The sequence below is a fragment of the Equus asinus genome, chromosome 26 (genome assembly GCF_041296235.1).
Source record: "Equus asinus isolate D_3611 breed Donkey chromosome 26, EquAss-T2T_v2, whole genome shotgun sequence".
Classification (NCBI taxonomy): domain Eukaryota; kingdom Metazoa; phylum Chordata; class Mammalia; order Perissodactyla; family Equidae; genus Equus; species Equus asinus.
In genome coordinates, this window is record NC_091815.1 from 21659589 (window position 1) to 21677294 (window position 17706).

A 17706-nucleotide genomic window follows, 5' to 3' on the forward strand; every position below is an offset into this window, starting at 1 on the left:
AAACTTCCAATTCTTTTTATGCCTTTACATACATACCCTATACCCATAACCAATATCCAATATTAATGTTTTTATTCCAATTAAGATATCATTATATTACGTGCATCTGCCCTTTGATTTTTCACTCAACATCATGGTTTTGAGATCTTTCCCTGTTAATACTTATAGTTTGTCGCAGTCAATTGCTGTACATTATTCCATCATATAAATATAACACATTTTATTCAACCATTTCCCTAATGATAGGCATTTCCAGTTTTCCCCACCCCCAATATGTGGCTGCTAGAAATCATGCTAATGGTTTCTGGTTACCAGAAATCACACTGCAAAGAACATGATGGCACACATCTCCCTGTGTATATGTTTCAGAGTTTCTCTAAGGCATAATACCAAAAAAAGAAATTTTGGTGCATTTGAGGGTGTAACTTTAGGAAAGTTTCTCTATTCAAGTTTATTAAGTCATTTTCCTAAAGTTTTAGATTTTTTTTCACATTGGATCTTTTTTTTTTTTAAAGATTTTATTTTTTCCTTTTTTCTCCCCAAAGCCCCCCAGTACATAGTTGTATATTCTTAGTTGTGGGTCCTTTTAGTTGTGGCATGTGGGACGCTGCCTCAGCGTGGTTTGATGAGCAGTGCCATGTCCGCGCCCAGGATTTGAAGCAACGAAACACCGTGCCGCGTGCAGTGGAGTACACGAACTTAACCACTTGGCCACGGGGCCAGCCCCTGGATCTTTCTTTTTTAATGTAAGATATAAGGCAGGAATCTCTCTCTCTCTTTATCTACAGAGAAAGCCAATTATTACCCAAAATATTATTTAGTTAAGTAATCATTTCTTCACAGAACTGGAATGTATCTAGGCTTCATATTCCATTCCATTAATCTAATATCTATTAGTGTATACTATCACAAAGTTTTAATAATCATACCTCTGTATCAAAAAATTATACCATCTGAAAATATTTATTCCTTTTCAATCTTATACCTCTTCCTCATCTTACTGCATTGGCTCTGGCCTCTAGGATTACACTGATTTGTGTTGGTGATATCAGGCATCCAGGTCGTCTCTGACTTTAATGGGAATGTTTCCAAAGATTCAGCATTAACTATGATGTTTACTGAAAATCTTTTTGGATACAGGCTTTTCATTAATGTTTCTCCTCATAAGAATGTTCTGATGTCTCAGAGATTTTGAGCTACTGCTAAAGGCTTTCCTGCATTCATAATGTTTTACCCCAGAATGAATCTCTGATGTGTAGAAAGCCTACTGAAGGCTTTGCTATATTTAAGGCATTCATATTATCTCTAATGAGTATGAATTTTCTGATGCCTGACGTGGTGTGATTTCTGACTGAATGCTTTCCCACATGTGCTACACTGATAAGGCTTCTCACCTGTGTGTGTTCTCACGTGTAAAGCAAGAGTTGAGAACTGAGAGAAAGCTTTCCTGCACTGAGTACATCCATAGGGCTTCTCCCCTGTGTGGCTTCTCATATGCACAGTAAGAGATGAGCTTTGACAGAAGGCTTTCCCACATACCTTACATTCATAAGGCTTATCACCTGTATGAATTCTCACGTGTACAATAAGTGATGTGATTTGAGAGGCGGCTTTTCCACATTTATTACATTCAAAGGGTTTCTCTCCTGTATGAATGTTGTGATGTTTAATGAGGTATTGCTTCTGGCTAAAGGCTGTTCCACAGTCATTACATTTAAAGGGTTTCTCTCCAATATGAATTTGTTCATGCTTTGTGAAATTTGATTTGCTGCTGAAGGTTTTCCCACATTCTTTACATGTATAGAATTTTTCTCCAGTATGCATTTTCTGGTGTTTAATGAGGCTTGACTTCTGAATAAAAGCTGTCTCACAGTCATTACATCCAAACAGTTTCTCTCTAGTATGAATTTTCTGATGGGTAATGAGATTTTCTTTCTGATTGAAGGATTTTCCACATTCCTTACATTTGTAGGATTTCTCTCCAGAGAGCAATGTGATGCTTAGTGAGGTATTGGTTCTGCCTTAAGTTTTTCCCACATTCATTACATTCAAAGGGTTTCTCTCCTGTATGAATTTCCTCATGGTCAGTGATATTTGATTTGTGGCTGAAGGCTTTCCCACATTTCTTATAGGAATAAGATTTCTTTCCAATATGAATTCTCTGATGACTTATGAGATTTGACATCTGAATGGAAGCTTTCTCACATTCACAGGTTTAAATTTTCTAAAGTTCTGTGCCAGAAGTTGCTTCTGGCACAACAGTTCTCCAAATTTGTTACATTCATAGAGTTTCTCCACAGTTTGAATTTTCTCATATTCAATTAGTTTGAATAACTGGCTGAAGGTTTTCCAATATTCCTTGCATGTACAGGTTTCCTCTGCTACATTATTTCTCTAGTAACTAATAAGAAGCACATGAATATAAGGATCCCACATGGACAGAGTTCCCAGGGTTTCTCTCCACTGTGTATTCTCAGGTATTTGATGAGATTTACTTCTGAATCCCTGTTCATACAGATTTCGCTTAATGGGAGTTACTACATGATAGGATGAGTTATAACATATTTATTATATTCATAGCATTTCTTTCTTACATAGATTCCTTCATAATATGTTAAGTCAAAATTAAGTTTTCAATTCTTTCCAAGTCAGTCACATTGACATAGGCCTTGTCTTGAAGAAACAATATGTGAACTCAGAGGGTATGTCTTTCCAATTTACTCACATTCACTGCCTTTTTCCTCTGTATTTTCTTGGAGATATATACAATTTGACTTGTAAGTCTTTCAGTTGCCTCTAAAACTGCTTATTAACTTCCAAGATTTCTTCTAAAATGAAGTACAAAGAATAATCATTAAAAATTAATATGTGAAAATTGCTTAAAACACTGTTTAGCATGTAGTAAGCATGCAAAAAACTATTACTGTAATCATCATCACTTAAAAATTTTTCCACTATTACATTATTAATAAAATTTCAGATATTTGCTACTAGGGGGTAGACTCTGCAGTTTCAGGCCCAAAGAATCCCACAATATGACAGGAATCCTGAGTGCTAATATCCACTGGCCCCTAATTTTGAGAAGGAAACTCTTACAGAGAAATTTTGGGTAGAACACTGACATTTGATTAGTATGTATAACTTTGAATGCTTTTAAATTAACCTTCCATAACTCAGAAATCAGCAAAGTGAAAGGATCACAAAATGAGCAAGTAACAAATAGGATGAAAGAGTGAGTTCATGACAAGAGTCTATTTAGATGACTAGACAGAGGTTAGAATGACCAAAAGGATAAACAAGGGGGACACAGTGTGTTAAACATAGCAGAATGACACAGGCACTTATTTTTGCTTCCTCCAGAAATTTCATTAAAGTTATGTAAATGGGAGAGTGGAACAACAGAAACTCACAAGAAAAAGGAGAATTGTTATAGTTGATGAGATATGTCAACAAAGTTTTCAAAGATGGCAAGCAGACGGCAGACTTTCAACTGACAGCAGAACCTGGAAGTGCACATAAAGGTGTCTGCAGAAAAGAATGTCAGTGAAAAGTAAGGTATAAACCAATCACTGCAACAGTTCATGGACTGGAGGAACCAAATGCCTCAAAAGGTGGTGACAAAGCATGCAGCTGAAAAAAGGATTTATAAGTAGTTTGAAACTCATCAACCTCACCCCCACTCAAGTGAAATGACTGCCACCCGTGGTAGTTCTGAACTATGTCCACAGATTTTTTGGATACTTTTCCTGGTCCCCTGCTTTGAGTGTGGGCTGGACTTAGTGACTCACCTCTAATGAACAGATTGTGGTGGAAGTGAAGGGATGTGACCTCTGAACCTAGGTCATAAGAGGTACTGTGGTTTTCTGACTATGTTCTCTCTCTTTCTTCTATCACTTGCTCTGGGGGGAGGCTATTAAGCCAGTTGTTAGGACACTCAGGCAGCCCTGTGGAGAGCCCCATGTAAGAAGGAACTGCAGCTGTCTGACAAGAGCCAGCAAGGAACTACCAAAAGCCATGTGGGTGAGCCATCTAACCAGAGCACAGAGGTTCCAGTCCCAGTCAAGCCTGGCCAGCAGCTTGCCTGCAACCTCATGAGAGATCCTGAGGCAGAATCAGCCAGCTACGCTGCTTCCACATGTAACCCTCAGAAACTCTGAGACAATAAATGTTTGTTGTTCTAAGCTGCGAGGTTGTGGGGCCATTTTTTATGCAGAAACAGATAACTAATATACCACCATACCACCCTGGCAAAGAATAGAATATTTATTCTCTAGAGAAAATGAATCAGAGAAGCTTCAGCCACAGGGATATGAAGAAAAGCAGATGGCTGGGGGGGGGGCACCAAAATAAAATTATAGGCATTCAGTAAATGGTGGGATCTCATCACTGTTGGACTCCCAAAATTCTGATAGTCGAGAGATGAAAAGACGCTTCTCCAGCAAAATGGAACAGCCCAGAAGACCTATAGTAATAACATTTTTGGGCTGACAAAGAAACGTCTGAATTCTTGAGCGAAGGTTCTACAGCAAAGCTTACAAGTTGACAAGCCCTCAAATATCTACATATATAGATATGATAGTCATCTTTTTAGTGCATTATTAATAAAAGATGAATGGACTGCTATTAATCAACTAGAGAAAACTTAGTAATATGTAATTGTATTGTAAATGTAAACTTGGTAATATGAAAGACAGATGAAAACAATAAAAAAAGAACTACAGAAATGGCTATAGGAAAGGAACAGAAAAAGACAACAAAAAACCCCTGCCCAAATCCCCCTACAATAGCACAGAGAGATAAGAGGAGATATTCTACCAAGGAAACAAATACCAAGTACTATAAAACCTGCTCTTGGAAATTAAAAATAGGATAGCTATTATGAAAATTTTCATAGCAGGGGCCAGCCCTGTGGCTTAGTGGTTAAGTTTGGCATGCCTCTCTTTGGTGGCCTGGGTTTGGTTCCTGGGCATGGACCTATAACACTTGTCAGTGGCCATGCTGTGGCAGCAACCCACACACAAAATAGAGGAAGACTGGAACAGATGTTAGCTCAGGGTGAATCTTCCTCAGGAAAAAAAAATTCATAGCAGATATGGGAAATAGAGTTGTGGAAATCATCCAGTTGCTGAAAAAAAAATAAAGAGTAAAAAAACAAGGTAATAAAAGATGAGAAAAATAACAGATAAAATCAGGAATTTCAACATCCTGCTCAAAGGAGTTCCAGAAAAAGAAAGAGGAGAAAATTGAATGGAGGAAAATTTCAGATAACAAATATAAGATTTCTGGAAATACAGGTCATCCTTCTTCAAAATAAAGTCCACTGTACAATGAACAAAAAAAGACTCATACCGAAGCACACATTTGGGAAATTTCAGAAAACTAGGTATGAAGAGAAGATCTTAAATGCTTCCAAAAAGAAAGAGCAGCAATAACAAAACACAAGTCAAACTGTCATCATACTTTAAGATAAAAACTGTAAGCTGGAAGACAATCGTATAATTCTCTCAAATTCCCAGGGAAAGCTATATCCAACCTAAAATTCCAACCTAGTTAAGCTATCACCCAAAAGAGGCAGAATAAAGACGTTTTTCAGTTTTGTAAGGGCCCCAAAGTTTTACTCCAAATTAACCTTTCTTAAGATGCTAATGGAGGACTTTTTTTTTTTTTACCAAAAAATGGACTAAATCAAGAAAAAAAAAGAAGACATAAGCTCCAGGAAACCGGTAATCCAACATAAGAAAGGAAAGGGGTGAAGGAAATTCCCAAGTTGTTCATGTGCTGGTTTAGTTTTTCAGTCCTACACTGAACCTTCTACATACTTCTCTGTAATACTGGGACTGGCAGTCTGCAAACTACATTTCTCAGGCTCCTTTGCCAGTTGGCTTCCTTTTATTCATTGATAAATCCAACACACTGATTAATTAACTCTACAGTGGAGAAACCTCATAGGCACCATTTAAACTAAGTAATAAAAGTTAACATCAACAGTAATGAACTATATTGACATTGTGTGTCTCCTGATAGGATAAACTGAGAAAGACATAGCATCACTTATGGGGTATTCCTCCCCAAAATGTATAAATGATGAAGAAACGTCAGGTAAACCCAAATTGAAGAACATTATACAAAATAACTAACCTGTACTCCTTGAAAATGTTAAGATCGTGAACAGGTGGAGTAAACAGAAAACAAATAGTAAGGTGGTACACTTAAACCCAAATACTTTAGTAGTTTCATTAAATATACAGAGGAGAGATGAGGATACTTGGGGGTTGGGGACAGACAAAACCAAGCATCTCATAACAAAAAATTACTTTGCAATCTTCTCTCTTCCTTTAAAAGTATGTTGAATTTGCATTCTAATCATAATAAATATGACTATGTTAACATAAAAATCCGTTTATGTGGTTTATCATCTAATAGGTTTGTTTTTGTCCTCCTGTCAACCTCCAAATAAAATTGATGGTCCAGAAAGATGCGCTCTTGTTATCATTTTACAAATGACTAACATGAGGCTCAGAGGTTAATGTCTGATACAGAGAACAACCTTGGTCTCCCAGATAGGTGACCCACATTCACACGTACACAACACCCAGTCACACCTGCGGTCACAGCTCAGCATCTTCGGACTCTCCTGTGCCCGCCCTCCTCCTCGCCTGAGGGCGCGCCGCGCGCACACGCACGCAGACACGCGCGCGCGCACACGCTCGGCTTCCGAGACCGTGATTCCCTCCCTGTCGCCTCCTCGACCCAGTCCAGACCGAGACAGGTTCCACCTTCACTCTCACCCTCAGCGCTGCGCGGACCGAGGCCTAGACTCACCGATGGACAAAGATAAGAACGTCAGGTCAGTGTTTCCTGCCCTCTGCATTCCGTGGGCGAGCTAGAACCTCCAGGCATCTCCAGGCGCCGCCGGGCGGTTACGGGGCAGGACCAGGCTCGGAGCTGAGAAGAATCAGTTCGCTCGCATTCTGCCCCGATTGGTTGCTTTTCTAGCCTGGACTACATTACCCATAGGCTCTGCGGCTGGAAGCTACTTCCGCCGCGAACCGGCCGTCTCGTCTTGTGCGTACCGGCGATACCCGAGCTCCCCTGGATGAGTGGGCCTGGCGCCGCTAGCCAGCTGGCTGGCTCCACCTGCGAGCCGCTCCGCGGCCGGGCCGTGGGTTCTCTTTGGTGCGGAGAAGCGGTAAATGAGCGCAAGCCCAGCGCAGTGCGCTGCGAGGTGTTGGGAGGCCTGCCGTCCACCTCTGGACTACATTTCCCAGAGGACTCTGCAGGCGCGCTACGTCCCGCGGGATTTTGGCCGCTTCTGTACAGGGTGGCGGGACGCTTGGCTCCGCGAAGTTACCTGCTGTGAGGCCTTTGGAGTCCGGCGCAACTTGGCCGGTTTGGGCCGGACCGGAACTAGGGAAGGACTAGGGTGAGGAGTCTGTTTCCCATCCTTTTGTCTCCCGAGCGAGCTAAAGAGAGGAGATCGTATGTGTGTGTGTGAGAAGGATTGTGATTGTTACTGTGTTTTCGTGTGTGACTGTGACTGTAGGTAGTGATAACTCTGGATGATGGAGGGAAGTTCTAGTGTCCATGTGTGTTCCCAAAATGAGTACGTGACTGTGACTGCACGACGGCGCGCCGTCTCGCATGGTGATCGTGCAGTTGGGACCCTGTGCCCAGGTGGTGGTTGTGTGGTTGTGTGAATGTGTCAGCATCGTGTGTGTGCGAGTTGGAGGTCTGTGACTGTGTGACGTTAGGCGACTGTGGCTATGCAGGTGCAACTAGTGGGACCCCCTTGGTGAGTGTATGTGTGAGATTGTGATTGTCTGGCTGTGGGGCAATGGGTCTGTGGGTGTGGGGAGGCCAGTGGCTGTGCGATTGGGACTTTGTGTGTCCCCTGGGTGTGTATGTGGGGTTATATGTAACCAGGTGACCTAACACAGCGCTATGTGTGCACACGGGGGGAGGGAGGTGGTTGTGCTTGTGCAAGTATGACTTCACCGCTCTGTACCCAGGAGACGTCTGTGAGCTCATAGTTGGTTCTGGCCCTTTCTTGTAAGAGCATTGGCTGGACTCTTCAGTCTCCCCTGATCTTCCTCTGTGCGTGTGTGTATGTGAATAGGGGCTGGAGGAAGTGTGCGTTCCAACCTGGTCGGCTGGGATTTCAAGAAAAGCCAAATGTCTCATCAATTTCTTCTTTCTCCCACAGTTCTGTCACTGAGAGGAAAAGGGAAGAATGGTTATTGAACATCCAAAGGCCGAGATCAAGGTTCTGTGAAGTTTTTTCTTTCTTCGCTGAAATCTTTCTTGTTTTTCAGAGCTTAATTTCATTTTTCCTCTTCTGACCATTCCTAACTACCAAAAGCCCATTCAAGAGACCGTGTCCTAGGTATTTCCCATTTTGATACATAATGGGGGTCTTAGGGTTAGACCCAAGGACCCAGTTTCCTATCTATCCCTCTGTCTTAGTATTAATTTGGCAGTTTCTCCTGTGTGCCAGATCTCCTCTAAGATCTCTGCTGGCCGAGTGAGGCAAATACAAGAGCCTTTATCATAACAGCCGAATTGTTGAAAATAAGATTAGTGCATGTGTAGCATCACACACCACAGTCCTGGTACTGAAAGCCATGCCGTTTATGAGAAGGTGTTGGTTAGTCTCGTTCCAAGGAGGTGATAAGATCTTTCACTTTGCCAGTGTTTTTGGAGTAGGAATGAGACTGGGGGCTTGATCAAAGAGTTCTACACCAGTAGGACCAGGGATTTGCCACGTAATCTGTGAATAAACACTTGGACCAGTTTCCAGGTCTATTTTGAATTAAATGTTCAAATGGTCCTCATTGGGGTTCTCAACCTGGAGTCCGCGGACTCCCCCACTGGACTTCTAAAGGGAAGGCGGACTGTAATGATGATCACTAAGGCTTACAAAAAAGGAGAACCATGGATAGATCTAAAAGCAGAGAGTATAACACCTTGGAACAACCCTTGAGATAATCATATCCAAAATTAGTTTTTGTAAGTAGGGAAATTTTAAATAAATCCCACTATAAGGGAGCATTTTATGCAGCTGGTTAAAACTATGTTTGAGATAGAGCATATGCATTTTCATTATTATGAGTAACATTAAGCAACAGTAAAATAAATAGAAATACTCAAGAAATTGTTATATTTAAATCGCCTCCGTATTTTTTAGGAAGAGAAGTATTTGTAAGAGGGCCAAAGGCATGTGAAGTCCGCAGAATGATGAAGCTTCAGAGCTCTTAATTTGCAGCTCAGTAAATCTCAAAACAAGTCTTAAACAGTGTCAAGCTCCTCAGAAGCTCCCTGAAGATTCACTTTAAGGAAATAGATGTCCTAAAAGGCAGATTATGAATAATAGGGGAAAACTATTTTCAGTCAGCAGAACTAGGCTCCTTGACTTCTCCAGTATCACTTCCTAGAAGAGATCTCTCTGAATAGAATTTAGCCATTTGTCCATCTAGCTAGCAGATGATGACCACATCCACAAATCCTTCCTTTCTCTGAAATGGCAGACTTTCTTCTTCTCCAGAGGCCTATACTCCCATATTGCCCTGGTTGGAGTGGGGATGGCGAAGGGGCAAAGAGAAGGGGGCTAAGGTGATCAAAACATTGTAGGTGGACAACATGTACACAGGATTGCTTAGGCAATGTTGTGTCTCATTCTAGACGTCATACAGCAATTAATTAGACTATGAAACATCTACAGTTTGGAACTCTAGGTAGACAATTTATTATTGGGAGCAAGGGAGCAGTTCTAGACAGTGGAGAGAAGGTGGTAAGCCTGTGCTCAGCTAAGTGAGAGGAACTCAGAAGTTGGAAACCGTGCACATGAAAGTTCAGCTGGTCCCCATCTAGGCCACAGCCATCTCTCATTTGATCTTGCAATAGCGTATCACTGGTCCCCCTGCTTCCTTCATTGCCTGCTTAAATTCCTTAGCACAGCAGCCAAGGTGATTCTTCCAAAATGTAAGTTGGATTATGTCACTCCTTGACCTAAAACTTTCTGTGGCTTTCCATCTTAGAATAAAAACCAAAGTTTCTGCATTGGCGTACATAGCCCTGTGTGATCTGTTTCTGTTCTGACTTTAGCTTCTGTAATTTTTTTTATAACTTAATTCTGCCTCCTCTGCATTTGAGCTTGCTCGTCCCCCTGCCTGGAATTTTCGTACTCCCAACATCTGCATCACTTACTCCTTCATGTCAAGACTTGCCTCACATGTCAACAAACTGGAAAAGCCCTCCTTGACCACCCTGTATAAAATAGCTTCTTCACCATGTACTTCCTATCTCTCTTATCCTATTTGATTTTTCTCCGTAGCTCTTAGTACCATTTTTTTACCGAGATATAATTGATATTTAACATTATACTAGTTTCAGGTGTACAACCTAATGATTCAGTGTATGTCTATATTGTGAAATGATCACCTCAGTAAGTCTAGTTAACATCCATCACCACAGATAGTTAGAAATTATTTCTTGTGATGAGAACTTTTAAGATCTACTCTCTTAGCACCTTTCAAATATACAATACAGTATTATTAACTGCAGTCACCATGCTGTACATTACATCCCCAGGGCTTATTTATTTTAAAAACTAGAAGTTTATGCCTTTTGACCACATTTACCCATTTCACCCACCCGCCACCTCCCCGCCCCCCACCTCTGGCAACTGCCAATCTATTCTCTGTATCTATGAGTTTGGTTTTTTTTCCAGATTCCATATATAAGCGAGATCATACGGTATTTGTCTTTATCTGTCTGACTTAGCATAATGCCCTCGAGTTCCATCCATGTTGTCAGAAATGGCAAGATTTCCTTTGCTATGGCTACGTAGTATTCCACTGTATATATACACCATGTTTTCTTTATCCATTCGTTTGCTGATGGACTCGTAGGTTGCTTCCATGTCTTGGCTATTGTAAATGATGTTGCAGTGAACATGGATGGGGTGCAGATTTTTTTTTGAGTCACTGTGTTTGTTTTCTTGAGATAAGTACCCAGAAGTGGATTTGCTGGATCCTATGGTAGTTCTCTTTTTAGTGTTTTGAGGAATCTCTGCATATTTTCTATAGTGGCTGCACTAATTTACATTTCCACGAATGGTGCACAAGGGTTCCCTTTTCTCCACATCTCCGCTAATGCTCATTATTTGTTGTCTTTTTGTTAATAGCCATTCTAATAGATATGAAGCAACATTTCACTGTGGTTTTGATTTGCATACCAATTTTTAAATGTATTTATGTGTTTGTGTCCCTCATCTACAGCAAAATCTAAAGTATATCTCTGTGGTGTTCCAAGGACAGTGAGGGGGTGGACAGGGAATTTAGTATGGTTTCTTACTGTAGCAGTGGCAGCCTCGGCTAGGCCATGCTGTGTTAACAACACCTAAATGTCAGTATCTTAACGTGACAGGTTTATTTCTCATTCAGCATGGGCTGGGTCTATACTCTTGTCTTCCTTTCTATCTAGTTTGTGTGGCCAGGTACTCAAGGCCTTGCATTTTTTGGCATGGGTTGGGCAGCCCATGCTTAGAGTCGATGGTTCTAAATATAGCCAGGAAGAAGCCAAGAGATTTTATATCTCGAGCCTGGTGCAGAATCCTCTGAAAGTCTTTGCCTAGGAGCTGAACATGTGCAAGTATGGTGGGTTTCTAGCTTGAGGACTCCCCCTTTGACTTAGGCTGTAACTTCAGTAACTCTCCTTGGGGAAGCTCGGCTGCACCTGCAAAGGGGGAACTGTAATGAGGCCGCTATTGTTGTGCCCGCCTGAGGTTCAGATCAGCTTCTTGAGATTAGGGTAATGGTCTGCCTGAGTCCCTCCTGCAGAGGTGTCTGGGCCCCTCTCAGTGCCTGAGCACATCTGCCCTGAATCCATCCTGCTGTTCTTGGGTTCCCCGAGCTTAGGGAAGGGCCAGGATTTGTATACACCCCTTTTAGTTGCCATCAGAGTGGGTGTGTGTGTGTGTATTTGTGTGTGTGTGTGTTGGGTGGGGAAGGTAGGGGTAGGCAGCATAGCAAGGATCTGGAAGGGGAGTGTGGAGTTCTTTGGGGCATATCTTGGAGTTATTTTTTCTTTCTCCACAGCCGCTTTCTTGGGATGCTATACTTTTCCAAGAGAGGAATCCAGAGAAATACAGCTTGGGTTACAATTTTAAAAGCCATGCTCCAGGTGAGTTATTTCTTCTCTGAAAAATAGTGTCTTTTAAACTGTTTTAACTACTTGACATACAGTTTCAGGTTTACAACATAATGATCAGACATTTGTCTATATTGTGAAATGGTCACCACAGTAAGTCTAGCTAACATCTATTACCATATAATAGTTAGAAATTTTTTTTTCTTGTGGTGAGAACTTTTAGGATCTATTCTCTTAGCGACTTTCAAATATGCAATACAGTATTATTAACTGTAGACACCATGCTGTGTATTATGACCCCCATGACTTATTTATTTTATTGAAATACAGTGTCTTGGTTTTTTTTTTTTATTTGCATGAACATTTATTTTCTTTATCTAGAAACTTCCTTGCCCAGCTGAGCTCCATCCATGAACCCATCCCCCATCCTTCCAGTCTGTCAGGGAGTGAGTGGTGGTGCCCAGCGGCATGGGCTTGTCCCTTTGTGTCCCACTCTGACAGTGTTCACATTTGTGTGCAGTGCTCCACGGCAGAGCCTAAGCACCTTCCAGTGTGGGCAGGAGCAGAGCTTCCCTTATCAGACTGTGGTTTAATGAAGCGGAAAGGACTGTCGAGTGGGATAACTGATCTTCACAAGCCTATTTACTTTTCCTTAATTTTTGAGTTCCCCCTTTAAAAAAAAATGAAGTATTGGGGCCAGCCCCGTGGCGGAGTGGTTAAGTTTGCACGCTCTGCTTCGGAGGCCCAGGGTTTCGCCAGTTCAAATCCTGGGCGAGATCATGGCACCGCTCATCAGGCCATGCTGAGGTGGCGTCCCACATGCCACAACTAGAAGGACCCACAACTAAGAATACACAACTATGTACCAGGGGGCTTTGGGAGAAAAAGGAAAAATAAAATCTTTTAAAAAAGGTGAAGTATTTCATACTCAAAAGAATAATAGAGGGCCGGCCTGGTAGCACAGCGATTAAGTTCGCACCTTCCGCTTCTCAGCGGCCTGGGGTTCGCTGGTTTGGATCCCGGGTGCAGACATGGGACCGCTTGGCACGCCATGCTGTGGTAGGTGTCCCACGTATAAAGTAGAGGAAGATGAGCATGGATGTTAGCTCAGGGCCACTCTTCCTCAGCAAAAAGAGGAGAATTGGCAGTAGTTAGCTCAGGGCTACTCTTCCTCAAAAAAAAAAAAAAGGAATAGAACATTCATGTACCTAACAAGACCCTTTTGCACCGTGCCCTCCCTCTCAAAGGGTAACCTGTAAAGACAATTTTGTAGTCTTCATTTTCTTGCTTTTCATAATTGTTTCACTGAATATCCCTGAACAGTATACTATTAGGTTTTCTATAGTTTTGAACTTTTTAACAGGTAAGATTAGCCAGATGCATAAGTTTTTGAGAATTGTAAATTTTCAAAGCTGTAAAGGAACTCAGAGATGTTGTTCAATCTAAATATCCAAAATAATGGAATGATTATGTCTTGCCTTCCTAAGATGAAAGATACAACCAGTTAAAAAAATTTATTAAAGAATTTGCATTATTAGGAAAAATGCTTATGATTTTGTCTAACAATGGAGATCCTTAGTATTTTCTGTACATCTTAATTATATCAAAGTCCTATTGTGTGTGATAGAGTTTTCGCTTGTTTGTTTGGTAAATATTTTAGAAAGATTCTGTCTTCCTTTAAGAAATAAGAAGAAAAAGCAAAGGGAGGAGCTCATATTTAAGAGTTTATTGTAAGTAGTAATTAGTATATCAGATGTTCACTATAAAATTCTTTCAACTTTGCTGATGTTTGAAAGTTTCCACAATAAAAATATTGGTAAGTCATGAATGATCATGAAAATAAATAGTAATTTGTCAGGCCTACAGGTTGCTGTGTGTTTTTGTGCTCTCTTTCATTTATTGGGGAAACTACAAGTAAATGTGTGTTCTATTCACTCCTAGCCCTAGCCATGGGATAATGGGAATGTCTCATTGTATGAAGGAGGTTTGTCTGCAGCAACAGGAATATTCAAGAAGATGGAGGTACTTTGTTCTCGTTACACCCGATCTTTTTACTCAGCCCTGTCCTTGGCCTCGCCCATTTGCTTAGTGTATTTTCTGCATCCCTCAGTGTCCTTTTCCATCTCTTCTTTCATCTTAAAAATGTTTCCTTTATTTCAACAGTACTACATGGTTTTGTCCTTTTAGGGGTTGGTGATGTTCAGGGATTTGGCTGTGGACTTCTCTCAGGAGGAGTGGGCGTGCCTGGACCCTGCTCAGAGGGGTTTGTACAGAGATGTGATGCTAGAGAACTACCACAACCTGGTCTCACTCGGTAGGGATAACTATCCCCAAGTTACTTGTGAATTTTGGGTGCATCTTTCAGTTGTCTGGGTGGATTTCTACCGATTTCCTAGGGAATTATTTTGTGTTCTATAGATGAGGAGATGGGCAGCTTTTGTGGAGCCTTTATCTTCTCCAGGCTTCAGACCTTTACACCTGCCTCTTGTCCTTCAGGTAGTTGCCTGTGTTTTGAGGACTGGGTTTGAATTCAGGAATAGCATGATTGTGTCTTATTACTTTTTCTTATAAACAGGACTTTCTCTTTCTAAGCCTGATGTGATTTCCTTATTGGAGCAAGGGAAAGAGCCCTGGATGGTTTCGAGGAACATGGCGGGAGGATGGTGCCCAGGTGAGTAACAGTTGAACAGACTGGGAAAGACACTGCAGTTAAGAACCCAGCTGGTGAGGAGGCAGCACCTTAAAGGTATTAATGAGGAATCTCTTCCTTGAAGGCCCATCCAGGGGTTGTGGAGAAAAGGCCAAAGACACATGGAAAAAAGGAAAGACCTTTTCTTTTACCCCCACCTGTACTCTCCATGCTACTGATCTGTCAGAATTCCCTCCAATTTTAAAGCCCTTTTTCTTCAGGAGCCATCCTGTTTCATATAACTTGGATCCACTTCTTTCCCTTTTAAATTTAAACTTGTGTGTGTGGTTTTTTTTAACCTCTTAAAATGCATTTTTTGGGAAGATTGGCCCTAAGCTGACATCTGTATCAGTCTTCCTCCATTTGCATGTGGGATGCCACCACAGCACGGCCTGATGAGCAGTGTGTAGGTCCGCACCTGAGATCTGAACTCATGAACCCCAGGCTGCCGAAGCAGAGTGCACGACCCCAACCACTATGCCATCGGGCCGGCCTCTAAAGTACATTTTAGGCTCTACTATTCATCTGTCCTTCTGATCTTTAACTTTTCCTTCTTTTTCTTTCTCAGTTTTGCTTTGATGCAGGAATTTCGTGCATTAATGGATATGCATTCACTTTTAATTAGTGTTTATTGACTTAAAAACAATTAGTGCAGCCTTTTTTTCTTGGTGGGTGGGAGTTAAAGAAGTATGTAAGCTATTAAGAGAGAGTCTAATAAAGAGTCTAGAACATGTCCATAAATAACTTCCAGAAAGTAGACTCAAGCATAAGGCTTCTAATATAGTGCTTAGAAGAAAGAGCTGAAGCTAGAAATATGGGAGAGTGCCAGGAGAAAAGGACATGCCTGCTTTTAGGAGGAAAAAGTATGCAGAAATGATTGAAGATAATAGGTAAATTATAGAAGATTTAGGTGTCAAGGAAAAGCAAGAGATCCATTTTCAAACAAGTTGGTGACATTCTTTTTTTTTTTTAAAGATTTTATTTTTTTCCTTTTTCTCCCCAAAGCCCCCCGGTACATAGTTGTATATTCTTTGTGGTGGGTCCTTCTAGTTGTGGCATGTGGGACGCTGCCTCAGCGTGGCTTGATGAGCAGTGCCATGTCCGCGCCCAGGATTCAAACCAATGAAACACTGGGCTGCCTGCAGTGGAGCGCACGAACTTAACCACTCAGCCACGGGGCCAGCCCCATTCAAACAAGTTGGTGACATTCTTAACGTGGGCAAAAATTGTGTTGTAAGTAGCATAGACTGAGGGATTTTTCTTTTGAAATATGAGAAAAATAAGGCTTTTTATTTTTTTTAAATGTGCTTTTAAGTAATGGAAATACTATCCATTTTTAAAAGTGTTCTAATTGTAGGATATGGAGGATTTCCTTTTAGTTTTTTTCACAGAACATTACAAATGTGTTTAAAAATTTTTTTATTTTATTACGTAAATTTTCAAATATGCACCAGGATAGCAGCCTGGATACCCATGAATCCATTTCCTAGCGTCAGGATTATCAGTTTTCCAGTCTTGTTTCATTTCTCCCCATTGACCTCTGCTCCCCCACCCTGAGGTATTTTAAAGCAAGTCCCAGATGGCACATGCTTAAGTGCTATTAAACAATAGGTTGCTTTTCGCAGTTTCTTCTATTTAAAATTACTCCTCTGATGAATCCTTATTTAGATGGGTATTTTCGTATTTGATTCTTAGATGTGAGATTCCTGGGCCAAAAAGTTTAAACCTTTTAAAGCTCCTGATACTCCACTGCAGAAATAGCATCATCCAGTGATGCCGACTTGTCCAGCTCAATTCGGACAAGTATTAATAGTCGGTTAGTTAATTGAAAAGGTTAAAGTGAAAAAAAAGTATGGTATGCCATAACCATTTTATTTTTACTGAAAAGATTTAATTGCAGATTTTTTACCCATTTTCTGATGTCTGGGCCAGGTGTTTTCTTTGCAAACAGCTTCCCTATTTGGAGTTCTGCCTTATCTTTCACACGTACTAAACCCGTGAGGCATGAATTGTAATTTCACCTTTTGGTTTTTTACGTGAAGGGACAACATAAAGATTCTTGCAATCCCGTGTGAATAGAGAATCCTCTGGAGCTGTGTTGTCCTATGTGGTAACCACCAGCTACTGTGGCTGTTTAACTTTAATTAAAATAAAATAAAATAAAACTTCAGTTCTTCAGGTGCACTAGCCATATTTCATGTGCTTAGTAGTCACATGTGGCCGCTGGCTGCCATGTTGGACAGTGCAGATTTGGAACATTTCCATCGTTTTTAAAAAGTTCTGTTGCATTTCTGTCATTGTAGGCCGTTCCTCTCCTGTGCACAAGTTTTTCAGTGTTGATTTATCTCCTTGTAATTCAAGCTCGTTTTTTTAGTGATTGGCCTGTATGAAGTCTTCCCAGAACATTCTACTTAATGTTTTTGTTTTAAAAACCTTTTTATTATGTAAGTTATGATATATGAAAAAGAATATATGTGAAATTTAAAGCATAACAACAAAAAATCCTGTGACTCTGCCATACAACCCAAGAACTAGAACTTTACAGTGCCATGGCACCTAACTTGTGCTCATTTTTTATTGTATTTTTCTGCCTCCCCAGTGTCCCCATAGCACCTAATCTGATTTTTGTGTTTATTATTCCTTTGATCCTTTTATATGATTTCATAATTTTATCATGTATGTCAGTATCCATAAGCAATGTATTTAGTTTTTCTGTTATTGAACATTATAAAAATGGTTTCATACTATATGGAGCATTCTCTCATCTGGTTTTTTTTCACTTGATACCATATTTATAGGATTCACCCATGTCTTTGCATGTAGCTGTGGTTCATTAATTTTCATTGTAATATATTCTCCCATTATGTGAC

The 17706-nt window shown here is 40.8% G+C and overlaps 1 protein-coding gene and 1 pseudogene across 3 annotated transcripts in view; one reads left to right on the top strand and one right to left on the bottom strand.

Moving 5' to 3' along the window:
• Window positions 1-445: 445 nt before the first annotated feature.
• On the bottom strand, window positions 446-2323 carry LOC106836138 (zinc finger protein 260-like; annotated as a pseudogene).
• A 4376-nt stretch (window positions 2324-6699) lies between these two features.
• LOC106836129 (zinc finger protein 850-like) overlaps window positions 6700-17706 on the top strand; it is a 32686-nt gene continuing 21679 nt past the window's right edge. The window contains exons 1-6 of one of the 3 annotated variants that reach the window (XM_014848790.3): window positions 6700-6847; window positions 8204-8263; window positions 12096-12180; window positions 14089-14169; window positions 14335-14461; window positions 14723-14818. In XM_014848790.3, coding sequence (XP_014704276.1) covers window positions 14164-14169; window positions 14335-14461; window positions 14723-14818 — 229 coding nt within the window. In that variant the 5' untranslated portion in view covers window positions 6700-6847; window positions 8204-8263; window positions 12096-12180; window positions 14089-14163. Of the gene's footprint in view, window positions 7424-8203; window positions 8264-12095; window positions 12181-14088; window positions 14170-14334; window positions 14462-14722; window positions 14819-17706 lie in introns of all 3 variants that reach the window. The other 2 variants (XM_014848789.2, XM_044759434.2) reach the window with 2 other exon arrangements.